Genomic DNA, 25,439 nt, shown 5'->3' with positions numbered 1-25,439 from the left:
GACCAATGGGGTCGACTTTGCTGCTTTTCGTCTGTCAGGTTCCGCCAAGAAATGGCGGAGGGATTTTTGTTTGGCCAGACCAGCTGGGTCACTTGCTTTGACTTGGGACCAGTTCTCTCAGCTATTCCTCGAGAAGTTACTTCCTGTCACTCAGAGAGAGGACTACCGTAGGCGGTTCGAGCATCTTCAGCAGGGTTCTATGACTGTCACTTAGTACGAGACTAGGTTTGTTGATTTGGCTCGTCATGCTCTTCTTATACTCCCCACCGAGAGAGAGAGAAAGAGAGAGAGAGAGAGAGAGAGAGAGAGAGAGAGAGAGAGAGGGTGAGGAGGTTAATTGAGGGACTCTCTCAGCCTATCAGATTGATGGCTAAGGAGACAGGGAGCGAGATTTCTTTTCAGGATGCGGCCAATGTGTCCAGGCGAGTTGTGATGGTTTTAGCTCAGGGGAGTGGTCAAGGGTCTGACAAGAGGCCTCGTCATTCTAGTAGGTTCAGTGGTGCCTCGTTTGGAGGTAGAGATTCTTTTGGTAGAGGTGTTGCTCCCAATCGCACACGCATGTATACCTGGTCGTACAAGTAATAAAATGATAAGTCAAGTGTCGAACCCACAGAGACTTGTATCAACTACCCACTAAAATCACCACGATTGTTATTCAGGCAAGCCACAATCAAGTTCAAGAATGTGATTATACTAAACTATAATTCTAATTTCTAAATAAATTACCAAGCAATAAAATGATTGTTATGTATTCAATAGAGACAAATATTCCAGAGTTGTGATCGATTCACCAATCCTATTGTGTTCTAGTTAACTCTCCCTATCATGCAATTCACTCATGGTTGCTAATTAATCGATAATTTCTCTCATAGCCTTCTCCAGAAGTACTACTCGCCTATTCAAAATAGATTAATGCCTATACTCCTATGAAATCAATCTATTAAGAACGCATTAAGATTACAATATTTAATTAAGCACGGTGACTAGGTATTCTCCTATCCTAACCACAAATCCGCCCCCTAAGGGTTAACATCATGCTCTCTTCAATTCTTCTCTAATCTAAATACGGCTTTCCCAAGCATATCATAGATTGAAAATAGAACCTAACTGTTGGCCAGACAATTAAGCAATTAATCACAGAATTGAAGAAACAACCATATAGTAGTGAATTATAATCAAGTTTAAGTCAACGTTAAACAACAATATTCATGGCTAAATTGCAACCCCAGAACAATGGGGTTTTAGCCACTCATGATATCAGTAAACAATTTTATAAGTTTGGAATAATTGAAAATACTAGAAAAAGATGAAGAAATCTGAGATGTTCTTGCTCCCGGATGTTTCTCGTGTGTATTCCCTCTCAAAAGTGGCGTCTCCCCCTCACAAATAAGTTTAGTCTTGCTTTTATACGCGTTGGGTAGGTCTTAGGCCAAAATAACCGTGTCCCGGGCGAAATTGGAGAACTTTCACGTCACTGGTGCCCTGGCTAGCGCCAGGCGCCCTCCACGGTGCTGAAATGTTTAAGATTCTGTTTCTGGCGCCACAGGTAGGGCTGGGTGCCACCTGTGGCGCTTAAATGTCCACTTTCCCTGTTTTCGTCCGTTTTGGCTCTAATTTTGCACATTCCGCCCCCGATTGCTCCTGGATCATTCCTACACATGAAAACACATATGATTAACATAAATTAACATATTTCACATCCTAAATCCATGAAACAAAAGCAATATATGAGGTGATATCCATACAAATATATATACTTTAAGCAAAAATCAACACCCCACACTTAGACTCCTGCTCATCCTCGAGCAATGGGACTATCAAATAAACCCCCAACTACGTCCAAGTCTCAATTATAGAGGAGCACTTTAGCTTTTAACCACACACTATACCCTTGACTATGATCAATACCGGCACACAAACATGAACATACAAAATTTCACATTCTTCCCGTTTAAGAATGCCCAAGTATAACCTTTCAATTCAATCAATTCCAACAACCTATTTGTCACCACCCAACCCCAAAAGCCGACTTGTAAGAACTAAGAAACCTCAATTCACGTACTCACCCAACAAGAAAGTTTACAACATTACCAATCATTCATGAGATCACGTGCCCTCACCAACAACAAAAGAGTGAGTATAGATTAGTCCACACATCCAAATATGCTTTTGAATATAGATTAAGGACATCACACAATTTGAAAAAAATTTGTTCACTCTCACAAAGAATTCATATGCATCCCGTGATCGTACCATAAGCTTGTTCGTAGTGTATATCTCTACTAATTTAAGCTAGCCAAATCTAGGATCAATTAGGACTTTAAGATTGTAATGTAGGCTAAGGGATGTGTATGATACATTTAGAGATAGTGACTAACCCTCCTAAGCACTTTAATACACTACATTCACAATTCAAGCACATATTCTTCTCAACCACTTCACTTACCACAAACCATATGCAACTGTAACGACCCGACCAATCGTTTTAAGAATTAACTCCCCGATCCCCTATTAACTGCATTCCCCGTGTTTGTTTCTTCTATTGTGAGTTGCCAGGAGGATTTATTTTGAGTCTTGGAGAGTTTTGGGACACTTAGTCCCTAAATGAGAGTTTAAGTTTTAGAATTTGGACCGTAGTCGAAACAGTGTGAAGACGACCTCGAAATGGAATTTCGTTGGTTCCTTTAGCTCCATTGGGTGATTTCATATTTAGGAGCATGTTCGGATTGTGTTTTGGAGGTCCGTAGCTTATTTAGGCTTGAAATGCCTAAAGTTAAATTTTTGAAGTTTTCGGTTCGGTAGTGAGATTTTGATCTAAGGGTCGGAATGGAATTCCGGAAGTTGGAGTAGCTCCGTAATGTTGAATGTGATGTGCTTGCAAAATTTCAGGTAATTCGGACGAGGTTTGATAGACTTTTTGATCGAAAGCGTAATTTGAGAGTTTTTGGAGTTCTTAGGCTTGAATCCGATGTTAAATTGGTGTTTGATGTTGTTTTGAGCGTTCCGAAGGTTGGAACAAGTTTGAATGATGTTTTGGGATTGGTTGGCATGTTTGGTTGAGGTTCCGGTGGCCTCGGGTGAGTTTCGGGTGCTTAACGAAAGTTGAGTTGGACTTAGGAAGAATTTGAGATTGCTGAACCTGTCATAACCGCACCTGCGTGTGTGGGACCGCAGGTGCGGCGCCGCAAAAGCGGCTTGGTGATCACAGAAGCGAGATTAGGCCAAGGCTCCAGGAATCGCAGGTGCGACTGGGTGACCGCAATGCGGAGCCGCAGATGCGGCCAAGCGCCCGCAGATGCGAACCCAGCCCATTAAGTGAATTTCGCACCTACGATGCCTTTTCCGCAGGTGCGGGACCGCAGGTGCGCTCCCATGACCACAGATGCGGTAATCGCTGGGCAGAAATATGAATTTTTGAGGGTTTAAGTTCATACTTGGAAAATCAAATTTGGAGCTCATGGTAGGGCGATTCTATGGGGTTTTTGAAGAGAAGATCATTGGGTAACAATTCCTTATCCCTTTCTAGTTGTATTTCATTAATCTATTGTTAGTTATTTAATTTCGGATTTGGGGTGAGAAATTGGGGAAAATTTTGGAAAAAGTTCTTAGGCCTAAGTTTCGAGTTTTGATTGGGGATTTGACATCGGATGCGGATAATTTTGGTATGTATGAACTCGTGAGAGTGTGAGGATTCTAAATTTGTAAATTTTACCCGATTCTGAGATGTGGGATCGGGGGGCGTTTTGGTCATTTTCCCTAATTTCGCGTATTAGTTTAGAATTTAATTAGTGGAATCAGTTACTTGAAGTTATATTTACATTATACAATTGAATTGAATAGATTTGGGCCATTTGGAGTCGAGTACTCGTGGAAGGAGCGTGGTTTCGGGTTGATTTTGAGCCGGTTCGAGGTAAGTGGCTTGCCTAACCTTGTGTGGGGGAACTCCCCTTAGGATTTGGTATTGTTGGTATTTGAAATGCCTTGTACGTGAGGTGACGAGTGCGTACTTGTGCTAAATGTTGAAAAATCATGTTTTCATTAAGTAACTCTAATTGTGTTTCCTTTCCTGCTTATACTACTTGCAATTTAAGCCTGCTGTTAGCATAGGGAAGCATGTCTAATTGCCTTAATTGCTTTATTTGCTCAAACTGCCTTATTGGGATTATGTGCAGCATGCTAGGTTAGAAATACCTGTTTTAGCTTGGTATGAAATTTGAATTGAATTGAGTATTCTTCGTGTTGCTGCTATGTGTTTACTTTGGGACTATGGGACGGAATCCTGGGAGATCCCCCCTGCCTATTTACTTTGGGACTACGGATTGATATTCCGGGAGCTCCCCCTGCACTTCTATATTGAAACTACTGGACTGCACCCGATAGATTCCCCCAGTACTGGGTATTTACATTTGGGACTACGGATCGAGATTCCGGTAGATCCTCGCGCACTATGAGTTGGACTACGGGACGGTACCCTGGGAGATCCACTGGATATTTTTATTTGGGACTACAAGACGGTATCCTGGGAGATTCCGGTTGTTATCTCTATGCTGAGCTGTGTTCTTTCCGTGATTACTTCTGTCTCTATATTAGTTGTTGTTATTCTTATTATCCTGTTGTTAAGTAGTAGAAGAGGAATGCGGCAGAAGCAGCAGTTTTTTGTAGCGTTTTTTTTATTTTTGTCCCGTTTGAGGTGGTGAGAGTCACTCCTTATGGTGAAATTGAGTTGCGAGCTTTAAATGGTGAAAGAAAGTGATCGGACATAGATTCAAGCACTATTGGGGAGGAGTAATTAATCGTGAGAAGACCAAGGTTGTACTCGTTGATGAGTACGCGAGACTCTGCGTCGTGCCGCGATGTTAAATCAGGCGCTTGTTGGGAGGCAACCCAATTTTTTTTATTTTCCTAGTTTATCTTCTTAATTTGTGTTTTCTTTGTAGGCATAGAAATTATAAGTAGAATTGTGTAGGACATGTAAATTGGGTATATAAAAGGCTTGGGGGATCGGGATGCATAAAAAAAAAAAAAAGAAAATTCTTGAAAACAACGTCCAGGCCAGCGCCCAGCGCTGCTTGGGGCGCTGAAAACAGAAACTTCAAAACCCCAGCGCCAGGCAGGGCACGAGGCGCCGGGCTGGGGGTGTACAGGTAAAGTTTTTTTTATTTTTTTATTTTTTATTTTTGTTTTTCTTTTATTTGTGCATCCCGATCCCCCAAGCCTTTTATATACCCAATTTACATATCCTACACCATTTTACTTATAATTTCTACGCCTACAAAAAAAAATACAAATTAAGAAGTTAAACTAGGAAAGAAATAAAAAAAATTGGGTTGCCTCCTAACAAGAGCCTGATTTAACATCGCGACACGACGCAGAGTCTCGCTTACTCATCAGCGAGTACAACCTTGGTCTTCTTACGATTAATTACTCCTCCCCAATAGTGCTTGACTCTATGTCCGCTCACCAAAAATTTTCTTTCACCATTTAAAGCTCGCAACTCAATTGCACCATAAGGAGTGACTCTCACCACCTCAAACAGGCCTGACCATCTCGACTTTAGCTTTCCAGGAAATAGCCTTAGCCTAGAATTGAATAATAATACCTGTTGGCCTGGCTCGAAGTGACGCGCCTTGATGTGCTTGTCATGCCATCTTTTTGTCTTTTCTTTATAAAGCTTAGCATTTTCATAGGAGTGCAGCCTGAATTCACCTAACTCATTCAACTGCAAAAGTCTTTTCTCGCCCGCGGCTTCAAGGTCCATGTTCAGCTTCTTAATGGCCCAGTATGCTTTGTGTTCAAGTTCAACGGGCAGGTGACATGCCTTCCCATAAACAAGCTTACAAGGGGACGCCCCAATTGGCGTTTTATATGCAGTTCTATACGCCCATAAGGCATCCTGTAACTTTGCAGCACAATCCTTCCTATTCACACTCATTGGCTTCTCTAATATCTGCTTTATTTCTCTGTTTGACACTTCAACTTGCCCACTTATTTGAGGATGATATGCTGTAGCAACTCTGTGGCGAACTCCATATTTAGCTAGCAGGTTATTCAATAACGGATTGCAAAAATGAGTCCCCTCATCACTAATTAAGGCACATGTAGTCCCAAATCTCGAAAATATATTCTTTTTCACAAACGCAGCTACCACCATGGCATCATTTGTTGGCAAAGCAATTGCCTTCACCCATTTTGACACGTAGTCAACTACTAGCAAAATGTATTTGTTTCCTCTGGACTATGGGAATGGTCCCATAAAATCTATCCCCCACACATCAAAAAGCTCAACTTCTAAGATGTTATTCAAAGGCATCTCATGCCTCCTTGTGATTGTTCCTGTTCTTTGACATTGGTCACACTTCTTAACGAATGCATGGGCATCCTTGAATAAAGTTGGCTAAAAGAGATCGGATTGTAGTACCTTTGCAACTGTTCTATCTCCTCCATGATGGCCCCCATATGGTGATGCGTGACAATCATACAACACTAATTCTACCTCCTTTTCTGGAATGCATCTCCTCATCAATTGATCAGCACATTGCTTGTACAAATATGGCTCATCCCAATAGTAGAAGTTCACATCATGTAGAAACTCTTTCTAGCTTCAGTTTCAATTTTAGGAGGAAGTACCCCACTTACAAGATAATTGACATAGTCTGCGTACCATGGGGGAGGGTCTTGGGTTATAGCAAAAAGTTGCTCATCAGGAAATACTTCTTTAATTTGGCCACCCTCCTCCACGTGATCGTGATTTTCCAGCCTTGATAGATGGTCAGCTACTTGGTTCTTTGTCCCCCTTCGATATCGTATTTCTACATCAAATTCTTACAGCCACAAAGCCCAGCGCATCAATCTAGCCTTAGATTCCTTTTCTATAAACAGATACCTGATTGCTACATGATCGGTATGGACTATGACTTTCGTTCCCACCAAGTATGCCTGAAATTTTTCAAAGGCCCACACAACAGCTAACAACTCCTTTTCAGTGGTGGTGTAATTCAGCTGTGCATCATCAAGAGTCTTACTCGCATAGTAGATGGAATAAAACACCTTGTCCTTCCTCTGGCCTAGCACTACCCCAATAGCATGGTCACTCGCATCACACATAAGTCCAAATGGTAAGGACCAATCTGGTGCCACAATAATGGGAGCAGACACCAACTTCTTTTTGAGTTCTTCAAAGGCCTTGAGGCAGGCGTCATCAAAGTTGAAAGTTACATCTTTTTCAAGCAACATGCACAAAGGAGTAGCAATTTTAGAAAAATCTTTAGTAAAGCGCCGATTGAATTCCGCATGTCCCAAGTCCCAAGAAACTCCGGAAACCCTTCACTGAAATAGGTGGAGGTAATTTTTCAACTGCCTCCACCTTCGCCTTATCAACTTCAATGCCGCTCCTAGATAGTCTGTGACCCAACACGATGCCTTCTTGTACCAAAAAATGACACTTTTCCCAGTTCAGTACCAGATTAGTTTCTTCACAACGGGCCAACACCTTGCTTAAATTCCTCAAAAAATCATCATAAGATGACCCAAAGACTGAAAAATCATCCATGAAAACTTCCACAAATTTTTTCCACCATGTCGGTGAAAATAGCCATCATGCATCTCTGGAAAGTGGCTGGTGCATTGCAAAGACCCAACGACATTCGCTTGAAGGCAAAAGTGCCATAAGGACAAGTAAAAGTGGTCTTCTCCTGGTCCTCTGGGAAGATGAATATCTGATTGTATCCCAAATAACCATCAAGGAAGCAATAATATTCATGCTCGGCTAATCTGTCCAGCATTTGGTCAATGAAAGGAAGTGGGAGGTGGTCCTTGCGGGTTGCTTTGTTGAGCCTTCTATAATCAATGCAGACTCTCCACCCTTTTTGGGCACACATTGAACTGGGCTTACCCAGTTGCTGTCGGAAATAGGAAAGATGATACCTGTATCGAGTAATTTGATTACTTCCTTTTTCACAACCTCTTTCATAATGGGATTTAACCTTCTCTGCTGCTCCACACTGGGGCGGTGTCCATCCTCCAAAAAGATTTTATGCATGCAAAATGATGGACTAATTCCCTTGATGTCAGCAATAGTCCACCCAATAGCCTTTTTATGCTCGCGGAGGACTCTGAGCAATTTTTCTTCTTGAGTGTTATTCAAGCTGGAGGAGATAATTACGGGCAATGTCTTAGAGTTCCCCAAATAAGCATAATGCGGGTGCACTGGTAGAGGCTTAAGTTCTAGCTTTGGGGCTTCTTCACTAGATGGCTTAGGAGGGGTCAGAGTGACAGGTCTGTCCAACTCCTCAAATTTTCCAAACCCATGGACATAATTGCAGGACATATCAAGTACTTGCTCAATTTCCCCCATCATTTCATCTTTACTATCTTCTTCATCCCCAATCAAAGCTCGTTCAAGAGGATCTATAGGGCTCATATAAGGCAATAATGATGTAGCATCACTTTCCACCACAGAAATCATGGATAGCTCTTCATAGTGGGCTGGTAACTTGAGAGCTTTATAAACATTGAATACCTCCACTCAATCACCCACTCTCATTTTCATCCTTCCCTCGCAGACATCGATAATAGCTCGGCCCGTGGCTAAAAATTGATGCCCCAAAATAAATGGGACGTCCTGATCAGGCTCGTAATCCAAGATAATGAAATCAGCAGGGAATATGAAAGAACCCACTTGAACTATCACATCTTCAATCACTCCTTCAGGATGAGCAAGGGAATGATCGGCCAACTGTATGATAACTGTTGTTGGGCGTGGCTCACCCAATCCCAACTGTCTGAACACAGATAGCGGCATCAAATTGATGCTCGCTCCAAGATCGCATAAAGCTCGCCCAACTGCATGTTTGCCAATCGAGATTTGGATAGTGAAACTACCTGGTTCCTTCAATTTCTGAGGTAACTTGCCTTGAATTCTTGAACTGCACTCCTCAGTGAGTGCCACAGTTTCGAACTCGGTCAGCATCCTTTTATTTGCCACTATGTCCTTGATGTACTTTGCATATTTGGGTACTTCTTGTAAGATGTCAACCAATGGAATATTAATTTGCACCTGGTTCAAAATATCAAGAAACTTTTTTATATGCGGTGTTATCCTTTACTTTCTGCAATCTTTGAGGGAACAGAGGTGGTGGCCTTGCAACCAATGGTGGGGGTTCCTCAGCCACCGCCTCTCCAGCTGGCTTCTCTAACTCCTTAGATTTTTCTGATGTTGATTCTATTGTGGCTGGCCTCTCATTAAAAGTCTCCTATTTCCTCTTTTTAGACTGAACTTCTTCTAATTGTCTTCAATTCCTCAACGACACGTCGCTAAGGGATGCCTTAGGATTAGCTTCGGTGTCACTTGGAAGAGCTCCAGCTGGTCTAGCGTTTTGAGCACTGGCTAGCTGTCCCATTTGGAGCTCTAAATTACTCATTGTTGCGGCTTGGGCTTGCTACTCAGCCATAAATTTCTGAGCGAGGGCTTGCTGTTCAGCCAACACTTTTTTCAACATGTCTTCAAGGTGATTTATTGGACTCGCTTGTTGTTAAACCTGAGGTGGTCTATATTGCTGTTGAGGTGCTTGAGGCCTGTATTGATTCTGAGTACCTTGGTTTCCACCCCAAGAGAAGTTTGGGTGGTTCATCCAGTTGGGAATGTAAGGGTTCCCATATTGGTTTGTTTGGCCCCTATTTGCATTATCCACAAAGCAGACGAACTCTGGATTAGTGGGGCATAAGTCGCTCGTGTGACCCTCTCCACATATTTCACAAAACACTTGAACCTGTTGTACCAGTTGTGCTTGTTGCTTGTTGATAATCAAGGTCATCTGATTGACTTGGTTGATCAGTGTAGAAATCTGCGCTGATAGTGCTGAGACGACATCTAACTCAAGAACCCCTGCAGACTTTTGCACTGTGTGTCTGCCTATCTCTCATTGCCAATCCGGATTGATTTTTGGAGAATTTGTTCAATAATGCATATATCTCGTCAAGGCTTTTCTCCAATACTTGACCTCCAGCTGTAGCATCTACCACAATCTTTGTTTCAGGATGTAGACCTTCTATGAAAGTGTGAGTTATGTCTGTTGTGATGAGGACAGTCTCTGATTAGCCCGTTGAACCTCTCCCAAGTTGAGTATAAAGACTCTCGCACTTACTATTTGAAGGAAACTATCTCACTTCTGATCTTTGCAGTTTTGCTTGAAGGAAAGAACCTTGCCAGAAATTTTCTTACCAAATCATTCCATGAGGTAATAGAATCAGCTGGTTCTGTCTTTAGCCATCGCTTTGCTTCGCCCAACAGTGAGAATGGAAAAAGTGTGAGCCTCACATAGTCTGGAGTGACTCCGTTAGTGATATAAGTGTCACTAATCTCCAAGAAGTTCAGGATATGCTATTGTGGATCCTCGTGTGGAAGACCTATTAACTGCCCATTCGCATGAAGTAGCTGGATCATGCTTTGTTTCAGCTCAAAGTGTCCTGCGATTCTAGGCTTCACAATGCTAGAGGTGATATTGGCAATATTGGGCATCGCCACCTCCTGAACAGCCATTTGTTGCTCCTCTGGCATGTTCCTAGGAAATTGAACGAGTGCTTGAATATTATTCGTATCCCTTGCTTCCCTCAACCTCCTGTGAAATTTTCTCTCAGGTTTAGGGTCAAAGCCTTGAAGTCGGTCCTGGCTTCTGACCCTATGCATTCAATCAAAGTTCCTAAGATCCGAGCAACAATCAAGCAACGTTAGACTTGACTAAATAAATAATTAAAGAAAAAACTAGAAAGTAGTTAATATTTAAGTCCCCGGCAGCGGCGCCAAAAACTTGTTGCTCCCAATCGCACACGCAAGTATACAAGGTTGCACAAGTAAGAAAATGATAAGTCAAGTGTTGAACCCACAGAGACTTGTATCAACTACCCACTAAAATCACCACGATTGTTATTCGGTCAAGCCACAATCAAGTTCAAGAATGTGATTATACTAAACTATAATCCTAATTTCTAACTAAATTACCAAGCAATAAAATGATTGTTATGTATTCAATAAAGACAAATATTCCAAGGTTGTGATCGATTCACCAATCCTATTATGTTCTAGTTAATTCTCCCTCTCATATAATTCAATCATGGTTGCTAATTAATCGATAATTGCTCTCATAGCCTTCTCCCGAAGTGCTACTCGCCTATTCAAAATAGATTAACTCCTATATTCCTATGAAATCAATAAATTAAGAATGTATTAAGATTATGATATTTAATTAAGCACGGTGACTAGGTATATTCCTATCCTAACCACAAATCCGCTCCCTATAAGGGTTAAGATCACGCTCTCTTCAATTCTTCTCTAATCTAAACGCGGGTTTCCCAAGCATAGCATAGATAGTAAAGAGAACCTAACTGCTGGCTATCCAATTAAGCAATTAATCACAGAATTGAAGAAATAACCATATAGTAGTGAATTATAATCAAGTTTAAGTCAACGTTAAACAACAATAATATGGCTAAATCACAACCCCAGAACAATGGGTTTTTAGCCACTCATGATATTAGCAAACAATTTCATAAGTTTGGAATAATTGTAAATACTAGAAAAAGATGAAAAAATCTGATATTTTCTTGCTCCCGGATGTTTCTCGTGTGTATTCCCTCTCAAAAGTGGCGTCTCCCCCTCACAAATAAGTTTAGTCTTGCTTTTATACGTGTTGTGTAGGTCTAGGGCCGAAATAACCGTGTCCCAGGCGAAATTGGATAACTTTCACATCACTGGCGCCCTCCACGATGCTGAAATGTTTAAGATTCTGTTTCTGGCGCCACAAGTAGGGCTGGGTGCCACCTGTGGTGCTGAAATGTCCCCTTTCCCTGTTTTCGTTCGTTTTGGCTCTAATTTTGCACATTCCACCCCCGATTGCTCCCGGATCATTCCTACGCGCGAAAACGCATCAAATTAACATAAATTAACATATTTCACATCCTAAATCCACAAAACAAAAGCAATATATAAGGTGATATCCATACAAATATGTATACTTTAAGCAAAACATCAAGAGGCCATCCTCCCAAGCCGTTCCATTCAGCACTTAAGGCTTCTCACCGTGCTTCAGGTGGCTGTGGCTCTCATATGCAGTATTCTGATCAGCTACCCTAGAGTGCATCACCAGCTCCTATCAGTGCACCTTCGCTCCAGAGTTTTCAGGGTGGTTACTCAGGTCGTCAAGGTCAGTTTTAAGGTCAGCAGTCTCAGTAGCCGAGGTCTTGTTATACTTGTGGCGATCCGAGGCACATTGCTAGATTTTTCCCTCGAGCATCGAGCAGTTCTCAACATCAGTGTTTTCGTGCCATGGTTCCGGCATCGGGTATTCCACCGCCCGTCCAGCCAGCTAGAGGTAGGGGTCAGGCAGCTAGAGGAGGAGGTCAAGGTATTAGAGGTGGAGGTCAGGTCGCTAGAGTTGGAGGTCAGGCCACTAGAGGTGGAGGCCAGCCAGCAGGAGGCCGTCCCAGGGATATAGTTTAGAGTGGTGGGGCCTAACCCCGATGTCATGCTTTCCCAGCCAGGCCTGAGGCTGAGGCATCCGATGCCATTATCATAGGTACGGTTTCAGTTTGCAGTATAGATCCTTCAGTTCTATTTGACCCAGGGTCTATATGCTCCTATGTGCCATCTTACTTTGCTTCGTATTTAGTTGTGCCTCGTGATTCTTTGAGTGCTCCTGTATATGTGTCCACACTAGTGGATGATTCTATTATTGTAGATCGTGTTTATCGCTCGTGTGTGGTTATTATTAGGGGTTTTGAGACTAGTGTAGATATCCTACTCTCGATATGGTTGACTTCGATGTCATTTTGGGGAAAGATTGCCTGTCACCTTATCATGCTATACTGGACTGTCACGCCAAGACCGTGAACTTAGCCTTGCCGGGGTTGCCTCGTTGGAGTAGAGAGGGACTCCTGGTCATTCTACTAGCAGGGTCATTTCTTATATGAAGGCTCGGCGTATGGTCGCGAAGGGGTGCTTGAATTATTTGGCTTATGTTCGTGATTCAGTGCGGAGGTTCCTTCGATTGATTCCGTACCAGTGGTTTGTGAGTTTCTAGAGGTATTTCCTGCAGACCTGCCGGGGATGCCGCCGGACAGGGATATTGACTTTTGCATTGATTTGACTTCGGGCACCTAGCCTATTTCTATTCCGCCATACCGTATGGCCCCGCCAGAGTTGAAAGAATTAAAGGAGCGGTTGCAAGATTTGCTTGATAAGGGCTTCATTAGGCCCAGTATCTCGCCTTGGGGTGCGCTAGTGTTGTCTGTAAAGAAAAAGGATTGATCGATGAGGATGTGCATAGATTATCGGCAGTTGAACAAAATACCATCAAGAACAAGTATCCATTGCCGTGGATTGATGACTTATTTGATCAGCTTCAGGGTGCCAAGGTGTTTTCGAAGATTGATTTGAGGTCTGGCTACCATCAGTTGAGGATTAGGGCATCGATGTCCCTAAGACAGCTTTTCGCACTCGGTACGGGCATTATGAGTTTCTAGTGATGTCATTCGGGTTGACAAATACCCCAGCAGTGTTCATGGATTTAACGAATCATGTGTTCAAGCCCTATTTGGATTCCTTCATGATTGTTTTTATTGATGATATCTTGATCTACTCCTGTAGTCGAGAGAAGCATGAGCAGCATCTTCGGGTCGTTCTTCAGACTCTGAGAGACAACCAGTTATATGCTATGTTTTCGAAATGTGAGTTTTGGTTGAGTTCAGTTGCTTCTTGGGTCACGTTGTATCAGCAGAGGGTATTCAGGTGGATCCTAAGAAGATTGAGGCAGTCAAGGACTGGCCTAGGCCCACATCAGCTACAGAGATTCGGAGTTTCTTGGGTTTGGCGGGTTATTACCGTCGGCTTGTGGAGGGGTTTTCATCTATAGCAGACCCGATGACCAGGTTGACTCAGAAGGGTGCCTCGTTCAAGTGGTCGGACGAGTGTGAGGCGAGCTTTCAGAAGCTCAAGACAGCTTTGATTACGACACCGGTGTTGGTATTACCCACGGGTTCAGGGCCTTATACACTATATTGTGACGCATCTCGTATTGGACTTGGTGTTGTATTGATGCAGGGTGGCAAGGTCATTGCATATGCTTCGCGACCGTTAAAGATCCACGAGAAGAATTATCTAGTTCATGACTTGGAGCTAGCAGCCATTGCTCACGCGCTGAAGATTTGGAGGCACTATCTATATGGCGTGTCGTGTGAGGTGTTCATGGATCACAAGAGTTTGTAGTATTTGTTCAAGCAGAAGGAGCTAAATCTGAGGCAGAGGAGGTGGTTGGAGCTATTGAAAGACTATGATATCACCATCTTGTATCATTTCGGTAATGCCAATGTGGTGGCTGATGCTTTGAGTAGAAAGTCAGCTAGTATGGGAAGCCTTGCGTATATTCCAGTCGGTGAGAGACCACTTGCTTTAGATGTTCAGGCTTTGGTCAATCAGTTTGCGAGGTTGGATGTTTCTGAGCCCAGCCGTGTTCTAGCTTGTACAATCGCTCGATCTTCCTTGTTTGAGTGTATCAGGGAGCGACAATATGATGATACTCATTTGCTTGTCCTTAGGGACACAGTGCGGCACGGTGATACCAAGCAGGTTACAGTTGGAGATGATGGAGTTTTGAGGATGCAGGGTCATATTTGTGTGCCTAATGTGGATGGGCTTCGTGAGTTGATTCTAGAGGAGGCCCACAGTTCCCAATATTCTATTCATCCGGGCATCGCTAAGATGTATCAGGACTTGCGGCAGCATTGTTGGTGGAGGAGGATGAAGAAAAATATTGTTGCATATGTAGCTCGGTTTATGAATTGTCAGCAAGTAAAGTAGGAGCATCAGTGACTTGGTGGTTTGCTTCAGAAGATTGAGATTCCTGAGTGGAAGTAGGAGCGTATCACTATGGACTTTGTTGTTGGACTCCTACGGGCTCAGAGGAAGTTCGATGCAGTATGGGTCGTTGTGGATAGGCTGACTAAGTCAGCGCATTTCATTCCTGTGGCAGTTTCCTATTCTTCGGAGCGGTTGGCAAAGATCTATATCTGTGAGATCGTCCGTCTCCATGGTGTGCCTGTGTCTATCATTTCTGAACGAGGTGCACAGTTTACCTCGCATTTCTGGAGGGTAGTACAACGTGAGTTTGGTACACGGGTTGAGTTGAGCACATCATTTCATCCTCAGACGGACGGACTGTCCGAGTGTACTATTCAGATTTTGGAGGATATGCTCCGCGCTTGTGTTATGGATTTTGGAGGTTCTTGGGATCAGTTCTCTCCATTTAGCGGAGTTTGCCTACAACAACAGTTATCAGTTGAGCATCCAAATGGCTCCCTATGAGGCATTATATGGTAGGCGATGTCTGTCGCCGGTTGGATGGTTTGAGCCGGGAGAGGCTCGATTATTGGGTACAGATTTAATAAAGGATGCCTTGGATAAGGTTAAAATCGTTTAGGATAGGCTTCGTACAACTCAGTCCAGGTAAAAGAGTTATGCCGACCGTAAGGTTCGTGATGTGGCATTCATTGTCGGAGAGAGAGTGTTGCTTTGGGTGTCGCCCATGAAGGGCGTGATGAGATTTGGGAAGAAGGGCAAGTTAAGCCCTAGGTTCATCGGGCCTTTTGAGATTCTTGATCGAGTGGGAGAGGTGGCTTACAGACTTGCATTGCCACCAGGCTTATCAGCGGTACACCTAGTGTATCATGTGTCCATTCTTCAGAAGTATCACGGCGATCCATCCCACGTATTAGATTTCAGCACTGTCCAGCTGGACAAGAATTTGACCAATGAGGAGGAGCCGGTAGCTATTCTAGACCGGCATGTTCGTCAGTTGAGATTGAAGAGCTATCCTTCAGTTCGTGTGCAGTGGAGAGGTCAGCCTGTTGAGGCAGCTAACTGGGAGTCCGAGTCCGATATGCGAAGCAAATATCCCCATCTTTTCACTAGCTCAGGTACTTTTCTATGTCCGTTCGAGGACGAACAGTTGTGTCAGAGGTGGAGAATGTGATGACTCAAAAGGTCATCTCGTATTTTAGAACCTAATTTGGGGTTTCGAGGCTTTCAAAACCTCTTTTTCTTTCTCCTCAATTTATGTGCGCAGTCCGGGCGCAATTCCGGAAAGCCTTTATGTGAAATTTGAGAAAAATACTAAATTTTTGCCTTTAAAATTGAGTTAAGTTGGCTTCGGTAAATATTTTGAGTAAACAGACCCGGACCCGTGATTTGTCGATCCTGGAGGGTCCGTAGTAAATATGGGACTTGGGCTTATGCCCGGATTGAATTCCGAGGTCCCTAGCCCGTGAAATGAATTTTTGAAGAAAATTGCTAAACTGAAATGTAATGGTTTTTAGAAATTGAATAATGTTTGATCTTGTCGGTATCGGGCCCGTATTTTTGTTTCGGAGCCTGGTACAGGTTTAATATGGTATTTAAGTCATGTCTATGAAATTTTGTGAGTAACGAGACCGGTTTGACGTGATTCGGATGTCCGGTTGTGAAAATAGAAATTTTAAGTGTTCTTAAGGATTTCAGGTGTTTTGGTGTTAAATCTGTAGTTTTAGATGTTATTCTGGCGATTGGATCGCATGAGCAAGTTCGTATGATATTTTAATACTTGTGTGTATGTTTGGTTTGGAGCCCCAGGGCTCGGGTGAGTTTTGGATAGGCTACTGAGTGTTTTGAAGCTTAGGAAAATTGTTGGTATGACTGAACCTGTTGCAGGCCTCTAATCTCGCAAATTGCGAGATCAGGCATCGCAATTGCGAACCCAGCAGGTTTCGCTTTTGCGAGGCTTTTATCGCATGCGATAATAAGCTGGGCCAGGCATCCTTCGCAATTGCGAAGACTTTTTGCATTTGCAAAGTAAATCTAGGTAGGGCAGTGATCGCAAATGCGATTGTTTTATCGCATTTGCGGAGGTACCATTTTGGAATTACGAACATACCTTCGCAATTGCGAAGGAAATAGAAGTGTGAGGAACTTTGCATTTGCGATGGTTCTTCGCAATTGCGAAGCTCAGGTCACAAATGCAACATCTGCAGCTGTGTAAAAGGGACTTCGACGGGATTTTTGATTCATTTCGCAAACTTTCAAACCCTAAACTTCAAAAGCTGATTTTCCAAAGGCTAGTTCTTCCCCAAATCATAGGTAATTGATTCTTAACTCTTTTTTTTCAATCATTCCCTTCTTATAACAAGATTTCAACCTAGATCTAGGATTTTCATGGTGGAATTGGGTGTTTTTGGGTCGAACTTAGGAATTTCAAAATTTGGGGATTTAGACCTCAAATTGAGGTCGGAATCCAAAACTAGTTATATATTTGGGCTCGTGGGTGAATGGGTAATTAGGTTTTGGTCTGAACTTCGAGTTTCGACCAAGCGGGCCCGGGGTCGATTTTTGACTTTTTTTGGGAAAATGTTGGAAAACTAAATTTATACATTGTAGTTGATTCCTTTAGCAATAATTTATGATATTGAGTTAATTGTGGCTAGATACGAGTGGATTGGAGGTGGAATCTAGAGGAAAAATGGTATTTGAGGCTTGAGTTTGGCCGTGGAATCGAGGTAAGTGTTGTGGCTAACCTTAGCTTGAGGGATTAGGTGTTGTTGCCTTATTAGCTACGTGTTTATTTGTTGAGTAGGAAGTATAGGTGAGGTGACGAGTATCTATACGTGTTGTCGGGTCATAGCATGCGAGTGAGTCTTATGCTTGTGACTGTTGTATTCCTTATTGCGTACTATTCATGCTTTAACTGGTTAAATCTTCATGTTAAACAAGTTTTATTATGTTTTTCCCCGTTTTGGACGTTGGTTGATTATTGACTCAAGTTGAGATTTATATTGTGAAGTTAAATGATGAAACAAGGTTGTTTATTTATGACTCCCTTGCCGGGTTGTTATTGTTTCTGTTGTTTGGGTGAGGAAGAGTGTAAAGCACGGAGGGTAATGCCGTGCAATGTTTTGTCAAAGAGTGACGAAGCACGAAGGGTGATGTCGTGTCATATTTTGTGAATGTTAATGCACGAAGGGTGATGTCGTGCCGTATTCTGATATTGATAATGCACGAAGGGTGATGTCGTGCCTGTTATGAGAGAGTTAATGTACGAAGGGTGATGTCGTGTCGTTTCTATTGTTTCTTATGGTAAGGACGAGAGTAAAAGCACGAAGGGTGATGCCGTGCACGTGTTTGTTATGTTATTATTTCCATTGGTTCAAGCATGACATTTACTGAGTTTCTGTACTGTGTTATTTTAAGAATTTGATATTTCCCTCAGCATGTTCCCCCTTCCCGTTATTATCTGTTAAATTTCCGTTATTGTTATTTCTTCGTATATGATTTAACTGCACAGGTTCATGTTATTTGTCGTGTCCTAGCCGCGTCATACTTCGCCGAGGTTAGGCTCGGCACTTACCAATACATGGGGTCGGTTGTACTGATACTGGACTCTACACTTCCTGTGCAAATTTCGATGCCGGACCTCGTGATTAGAGTTTGGTTGCTGCCTTCAGTCCATCAAGAGACCCAAGGCAGATCTGCTGGCATTCGCAGACCCTGGATTCCCCTTCCATCTATCTTAGTTTTATTCCTGTTTTCTTTCATTCCGAGATTAGATGTATTTCTTTTAAACCAGTATTTGTAGAAATTCTTAGATGTTTGTGGATTGTGACACTAGATCTTTTGGGTAGTCGTGTGTTAATGTTTTAAATTGTTATAAAATTTCCACACTTCTTAACTGTTTAGTTTAAATTATTATTAATTACCATTTTCGTTAGTGATTAGCATTTAATAATTGTATCTGTTGGCTTGCCTAGCATTCTAAGAGTTAGGCGTCATCACGATCCCGACGGTGGGAAATCCGGGTCGTGACAGGTTCGATTTCTCCTTTCAGATACACCATAGTGTTGTGGTGTTCCGGGAGGTGTCCACTGTGAGAGAATCCCATTCTCTTTGAGATACCTAGTAAAATCTTCACTAAGATATTCTCCACTTCTATCAGACCTTAGTACTTTGATACTTTTACCAGTCTAGTTCTCAACTTCACTACGGAACCTTTTGAACATTTCAAAAGATTCAGATTTATGTTTCATAAGATACACAAATTCATATCTTGACATATCATCAGTGAAGGTGATGAAGTAAGAATATTCACCTCTAGCTTGAATTTTCATGGGCCCACAAACATCTGTATGAATTAGTCCCAATAATTCAGATGCTCTTTCTCCACTTCCAATAAATGAAGATTTATTCATTTTTCCTTTGAGACAAGATTCACAAGTTGGATATGATTTAAAATCATACTTATCAAGGTACCCTTCCTTGTACAACTTGTTAATTCTTTTTCTCTCCAATATGACAAAGCCTACAATGCCAAAGGTATGTATGATTTACTTGATCATCTCTTTTCCGCTTAAGACTAGAAATGTGCATAATCGAATTTGCATTCACATTAGATAAGAGATAAACATCATGTTGGAGATATCCATTCACATATAAATCATTACCATAATGAATAGAGCAAATACCATTGCCAATGTTAATGCGAAACCTGCGCTTGTCCAACATAGAAGCTAAAATTATGTTCGAAAAAAATTTAGGAACATAATAACAATTATCCAACATAAATACTTTGCCCGGAGGCATTATTAAAGAAATTGATCCTACAACTATGACTGAAACTTTTGCACCATTTTCAACTTGTAGATTAACTTCTCCTTTCTTTTGGTCTCCTACTTATCTTAAACCCTTGCAACATATTGCAGATGTTATAACCACTGTTACCATACCGGTACCAAACCAGTATAAAATCATTGTGTGTCATTCTCTGTCTGTTTAATGTTATTTTACATTCTGCTCTCGATCTAGTCAACTAAAATCATCGTTTCGACTAATTCTTAATGGACCATAATTCACCTATCCCCCCTCTTATACTTTCAATTGGTATCAGAGAAAGGCTCACAAACTTTGCTTAACAGCTAGTGAGGAAATGATCATGGGATCAAACACAGTTGTTGGTGCACTATTTCAAGAGGGAACCTCTCAAGTTCGACCACCATACTTCAATGGACAACACCTATCTCATTGGAAAGTGCGTATGGAAACAGATACCATGTCTTATGACATCAAAGTCTGGCGAGTGATCAAAAAGGGAAATCTTCTAATTCCCCCAAAGAAAGACGAAAATGGTCAAGTAATAGTATCCACTGATCCACTTGAATTAGTGACTACAATGATGAGTAAGCTGTTGTCATAACTGTGAATGCCAAAGCAAAAAATCTGCTGTACAATGCTATCAGTGGTGAAGAATATAAAAAGATCTCAAATTGTGAAACTGCTAAGGAGATGTGGGACAAATTGGAAGTCACATATGAAGGGACCAACAAGGTAAAAGAAACGAGGATAAATCTATTGGTTTGTGAGTATGAGCTATTTCAAACGAAGGACGGAGAATCTGCTGAAGAAATGTTCTCCAGGTTCAGCAAAATTCTTGGAGATCTGAAATCTTTTGGTAGAACAATAAAAAGCGGAGAACAAGTTAGAAAAATTCTCAAAAGTCTACCTACGATTTGGCAGCCAAAGGTCATCGCACTTGAATGTCAGGATCTTGACAAAATGTCCTAAGATGAACTCACAGGTGATCTAATAGCTTTGATAAAACTCACTTGGATAGACAGATTCAACAAGAAAAGAAGAAAACAGTCGCCTTCAAAGCAACTGACCAGAAGATGAAGAAGAAGATGAAGGAGGAGAACAGGATGAAAATATAGCCACGCTTTCTCAAGTTGTAACTAGCATGATGAAGAAAAACAAAAATAGCAGAAGAGGTAAACCAAACTTCAGAAAGGGAAGGATAAACAATGAAAATGATGAAGATGCTAGGAATGTGGTAAACATGGACACATTCAAGCTGACTGTCCAGAACTAAAGAAGAAGCTTAGCAGGAATCTTCAAAGGAAGAAGTCTTATGGAGCCTGGAGTGATGAAGAAGAGTCTAATAATGAAGAAATTGCAAATATGTACTTCATGGCCATAGAAGATGATAGCAATGAAGAATCAGGAGAGCGTGGTTCTCAGGAGACAGAGGAGCAAATGAAGAAGAAGACTCACGATCAACTTGGTCCCATGGCAGATGAGGGAACTAGTGAGGTACGTCCCCCAAATTTCCTTAATTGTTATGAACTCCAAGAATTCACTTGCAGATATTGAAAGAGTTCTAAATGAACTTAGAAAGATTCAAAGAGAAAAGAAAGAATGGGCCCTGAAGCTAGAAGTTTGTGAAATTGAACGTGATATGCTATAGGAAGAAGTTAATGAACTTCAACTTCAATTGAATGGATTGCAAAAATCCACTAGTCATAGTTCAGTCAAATCAAATCAGACTGTTCGTCACAAACAAAAGAAATTTCATGGATGTTCCTTTTGTGGTAAAAGTGGGCATAATACTAACCAATGCAGTGTAACGACCCGGCCAGTTTATTTTGTGAATTAATACCCCGATCCCCTGTTAACTACTTTCCCCGTGTCTTTTTCAGCTATTGTGATTTGCAGGGATGATTCATTTTGAGTTTCGGAGTGTTTTGGGACACTTAGTCCCTAAATAAGAGCTTAAGTCTTAGAATTTAGACCATAGTCAGAAGACGGATCCAGAATGGAATTCCATAAATTCTGTTAGCTCCATTGGGTGATTTTGGGCTTAAGGGCGTGTCCGGATTGTGTTTTTGAGGTCTGTAGCTCATTTAGGCTTGAAATGGCGAAAGTTGAATTTTTAGAGTTTCGGGCCGATAATGGAATTTTTGATATTGGGGTCAGAATCTGATTACGGAAGTTGGAGTAGGTCCGTAGCGTTGAATATGACTTTTGTGCAAATTTTGGGGTCAATCGGACATGGTTTGGTCGATTTCGGTATCAGTTGTAGAATTTTGAAATTTCAAGTTCATTAAGTTTTGGATTGGAGGGTGATTCGTGATTTTAGCGTTGTTTGATGTGATTTGAGGGGTCGACTAAGTTTGTATGATGTTTTAGGATTGGTTGGTATGTTTGGTTGAGGTCCCGGGGGCCTCGGGTGAGTTTGGGTGCTTAACGAATTGGTTTGGGACTTATGCAAATTTGCTGAAGTTGCTGCACCTATTGTTTTCGCACCTGCACATTTTGGACCGCAGGTGCGGAGCCGCAGAAGCGAAATTGGGCCTGCCCAGCTGGGACCGTAGAAGCGGTTAGAGTTTCGCAGGAGCAGACTCGCAGGAGCGGATAAAAGGCGCAGAAGCGGGCGTGCAGAAGCAGCCCTTGACTGCAGAAGTGATTGTTGAGGACTTAAGTTGTGTCCGCACCTGTGATGGTTTTTCCGTAGGTGTGGGACCACAGATGCGATGGACCCCTTACAGAAGCGGAAATCGCTGGGCAGAAAAGGGGATTTCGAGGGTCTGAAATTTCATAACACAAAATTCAATTTGGAGCTCGGTGGAAGGCGATTTTTCCAGGGATTTTGAAGGAGAGCTATTGGATAAGTAATCGTAACTTGATTTTGATCATATTACATTAATCTGATGTTGTATTCTTCATCTAATTAAGGAATTTGAGAGCGGAAGTTTGAAAAATAGGGGAAAAGTTTCGCAATTGAAAATCTGAGGTTTGAGATGGAATTAGGTGTCGATTTTGGATGATTTTTGTGTGAGTGAACTCGTGAGTTAATGGGAGTTCATAACGTGAATTTTACCCGATTCCAAGACGTGGTCCCGAGGAGGATTTTTGCGCGTTTTTCTATTTTCTCACCTTAGCTTTGATTTCATTAGCTAAAATAGTTTCTTGTAGCTATATTTACGTTATGTAATTGATTTGATTAGATTTGGGCCACTCAGAGTTAGATACTCGTGGCAAGAGTGTGATTTCGGATTGATTTGAGCTTGGTTCGAGGTAAGTGGCTTGCCTAACCTTGTGTGGGGGAACTCCCCTTAGGATTTTGTACTGTTTGATATATGATTGCCGTGTACGTGAGGTGACGAGTGTGTACACGGGCTATTTATTGAGAAACCCCATTTTCATTAAGTAAATATCTATTTTTCCTTTAATTGAGCAATACTAGCATATGTAACTATCCTGTTTAACCTAGGAAAGCATGCCTACGTGACTTAACTGTCTTAACTGCCTTAACTGCCTAACTGAACTCTGTGCAGAATGTGTAGTGCAAAATTACCTGTCTTCCTTGATATGAATATAATCTAAACTGTAGAATTCCTTATTGAAATTGTTGTTTATGTTGATTGAGCTGTATATTTACTTTGGGACTATGGAACGGTATTTCGGGAGATCCCCCTTGTCACGCCCCTTTTCTCACGAATTCGAGTTTCGACACGTGACAACTCTTTTATGGAAGGTGTTAAAAAAGAGAGTCGGCACCTAAGGGGTTTGAGGTGCGTTAGGGCACCTATTTGCAAATAACTCTGGTTTATACAGTTTGCGTCACCAAATATTGGGTAAGGGCTCAAATTTCCTCGAAGAGAAGGTGTTAGGCACTCTTCGAGGTCCACAGCTGTGGGTCCCGGCCGAACTCAAATTATATGAATTAGTCAGCTAAATGAAGACAGAGAGAAGCAAGAAGTTTGGGCAGTTCTATTATCAAGGACTTAGAATAAACACTTGATTTGAAGACAGGATGGGGGGTCCTTAAGGTTTTTAGCCTAAAGGATCACCCCGTGCAACACAAATAATACTTCGTAGCTCCTTCGAGGTGGGTGTTACTCATATTATTCAGTGGGCACAAACTATCATCTCCTGCTACCCGATTACTATCTTTAAGTTTGTTACCTTGAGCGCATTAATTGATACTGAATTGTGTCATATGCGTGCACTACCCGTCCCATGCCTATGGCCTAGGAGGCATTTGGACCTCTATTTTGGATAGTTCTAGACTTAACTTAGGCTTCTCAAAAATGATAAAACTAGGCGACACACAAAACAAGTCGGACTTCATGTAAAAGAAATTAAGGGATCAAGTTAGTGATAAGTGGGGATTTTAACCATTATTTGCTCTCTTTTTACTTGCGTTTTGGGCTTAAAATGCGTAAAGGTATTCCCGAAAACTAACATAATACGCTTGCATGCAGGGATTGTTCACAATGAGCCATAGTGGCCATGATCAACTCATAAAGGAGTCAAGACATGAATAAAGACAAAGATTGGGGCAAGACTGTAGAACGCGGACTGCGATAGAAAAGTGCGGCCGCGAAAGTTTCACTGCGGACGCAATCATGAATTTGCGGACTGTGAGAGGGAGAATCAGAGAGGTGGTTTTTGGGCACAGATATAGACGCAGACCGCACTAGAAATTGGCGGCCGCGAAAATACCATCGCGGCCGCGATCGGTATTTCGCTGACTGCGTTTGCTAAAGTTCAGAGGGCTCACTAAAAAGACTAAAATGTTAAGCGCAGACCGCATCAAAATTACACGACCGCGGAAGGCTCTCACGCAGCTGCTGTGAAAATTACGCGCTCTGTGAAACAAGTTCCAGCGAGTCTCAGATATTAAGAAACGCTGACCGCGCTCAATATTACGCGGCCGCAAAAGCAAAAGTGCGGCCGCGGTCAGAATTACGCGGCCGCGAAACTTCCGCAAGGGCATTTTTGTTCGAAAATTTCAGCCTAGTATAAATAGATCTTTTTCACATTTTTAGGTTATCTTATATTTTGCTGAGTATGTGAGACGGCTAGTTTTACTTGTTTGGACAATTTTGTACAAGATTTACCTTATTACTTTAGACTTTCATCTGTTAATATAGCTTTATGGATTTTATCTTCTCTTTATCTTTGATTTCTGCTATTTTCATGAGTAGCTAAATTCATAGCTAGGGTTGTGACCCAACCCTAGTGTTGGTATTTGATGGGTCTTGAATTTTAGGGCTTGAATGTGTATGGGTTAGTGATTTTTAGCCTAGTTCATGCTAGAACTATTGAATTAGTGGTTGCAAACACTGATTTATGCCTTTATGACTTAGTCTCTACTTCAGAAAAAGGGACTAAGTCTAGAAAAACTAGGCTAACAAGGAATCGGGATGAACTCAAGAAATTGATAGTCCCAATTAAAGGGTTAAACCTAGAGATAGTAATACCCGACTTGAGCTAAAATAACTTGAATTGCATGAATACCAATTTGGACTTAAGAAAGCTAAATTGTGCAAAATCACTCAAACTACCGAGAGGTATAGAGTGAGTACCTCGAGTGTGATAGCTAGATTACGTCCCCAATTAATCACATGATTACCCAAGATTCTTGCTACCCGTTAGATATCCACCTAGGCGGAAGTCACTACCCTAGTCCCTTTAAATCTTTGAAAACAACCAACAAACACATTGTACTTAGTTTTAAGTATTGCATGTTATAGAATAGAAGTAGAAGTAGAAAACAAAACCAACCATTTGTGGAAGTACAAGTAAGAGC

General features: G+C 41.8%; 1 protein-coding gene across 1 annotated transcript; it reads right to left on the bottom strand.

Annotated features, from left to right (window-relative positions):
• Nucleotides 1-8,524: 8,524 nt before the first annotated feature.
• Nucleotides 8,525-9,419, bottom strand: LOC109240758. The gene is made up of 3 exons (XM_019407437.1): nt 9,324-9,419; nt 9,105-9,251; nt 8,525-9,055 (listed from the first exon to the last, which is right to left on the bottom strand). Exons 1-3 carry the CDS (start codon nt 9,417-9,419, stop codon nt 8,525-8,527), a joined length of 774 nt encoding a protein of 257 aa, XP_019262982.1.
• Between the last annotated feature and the right edge of the window lie 16,020 nt (nt 9,420-25,439).

Source organism: Nicotiana attenuata, unplaced genomic scaffold (assembly GCF_001879085.1).
Source record: "Nicotiana attenuata strain UT unplaced genomic scaffold, NIATTr2, whole genome shotgun sequence".
In the NCBI taxonomy this organism is placed as follows: Eukaryota; Viridiplantae; Streptophyta; class Magnoliopsida; order Solanales; family Solanaceae; genus Nicotiana; species Nicotiana attenuata.
The sequence above is the reverse complement of the archived record's forward strand: the minus strand, read 5'-3'. Positions and strand labels throughout refer to the sequence as shown.

Excerpts from the sequence above, each read along its gene's own strand:
- LOC109240758 (XM_019407437.1), bottom strand. The coding sequence starts at position 9,419 with ATGAGTAATTTAGAGCTCCAAATGGGACAGCTAGCCAGTGCTCAAAAC. Across the intron at positions 9,252-9,323 it reads ACACCGAAGCTAATCCTAAG|GAGACTTTTAATGAGAGGCC; the intron begins GCATCCCTTAGC and ends AAGAGGAAATAG. Across the intron at positions 9,056-9,104 it reads TCCCTCAAAGATTGCAGAAA|GTGCAAATTAATATTCCATT; the intron begins GTAAAGGATAAC and ends ATTTTGAACCAG.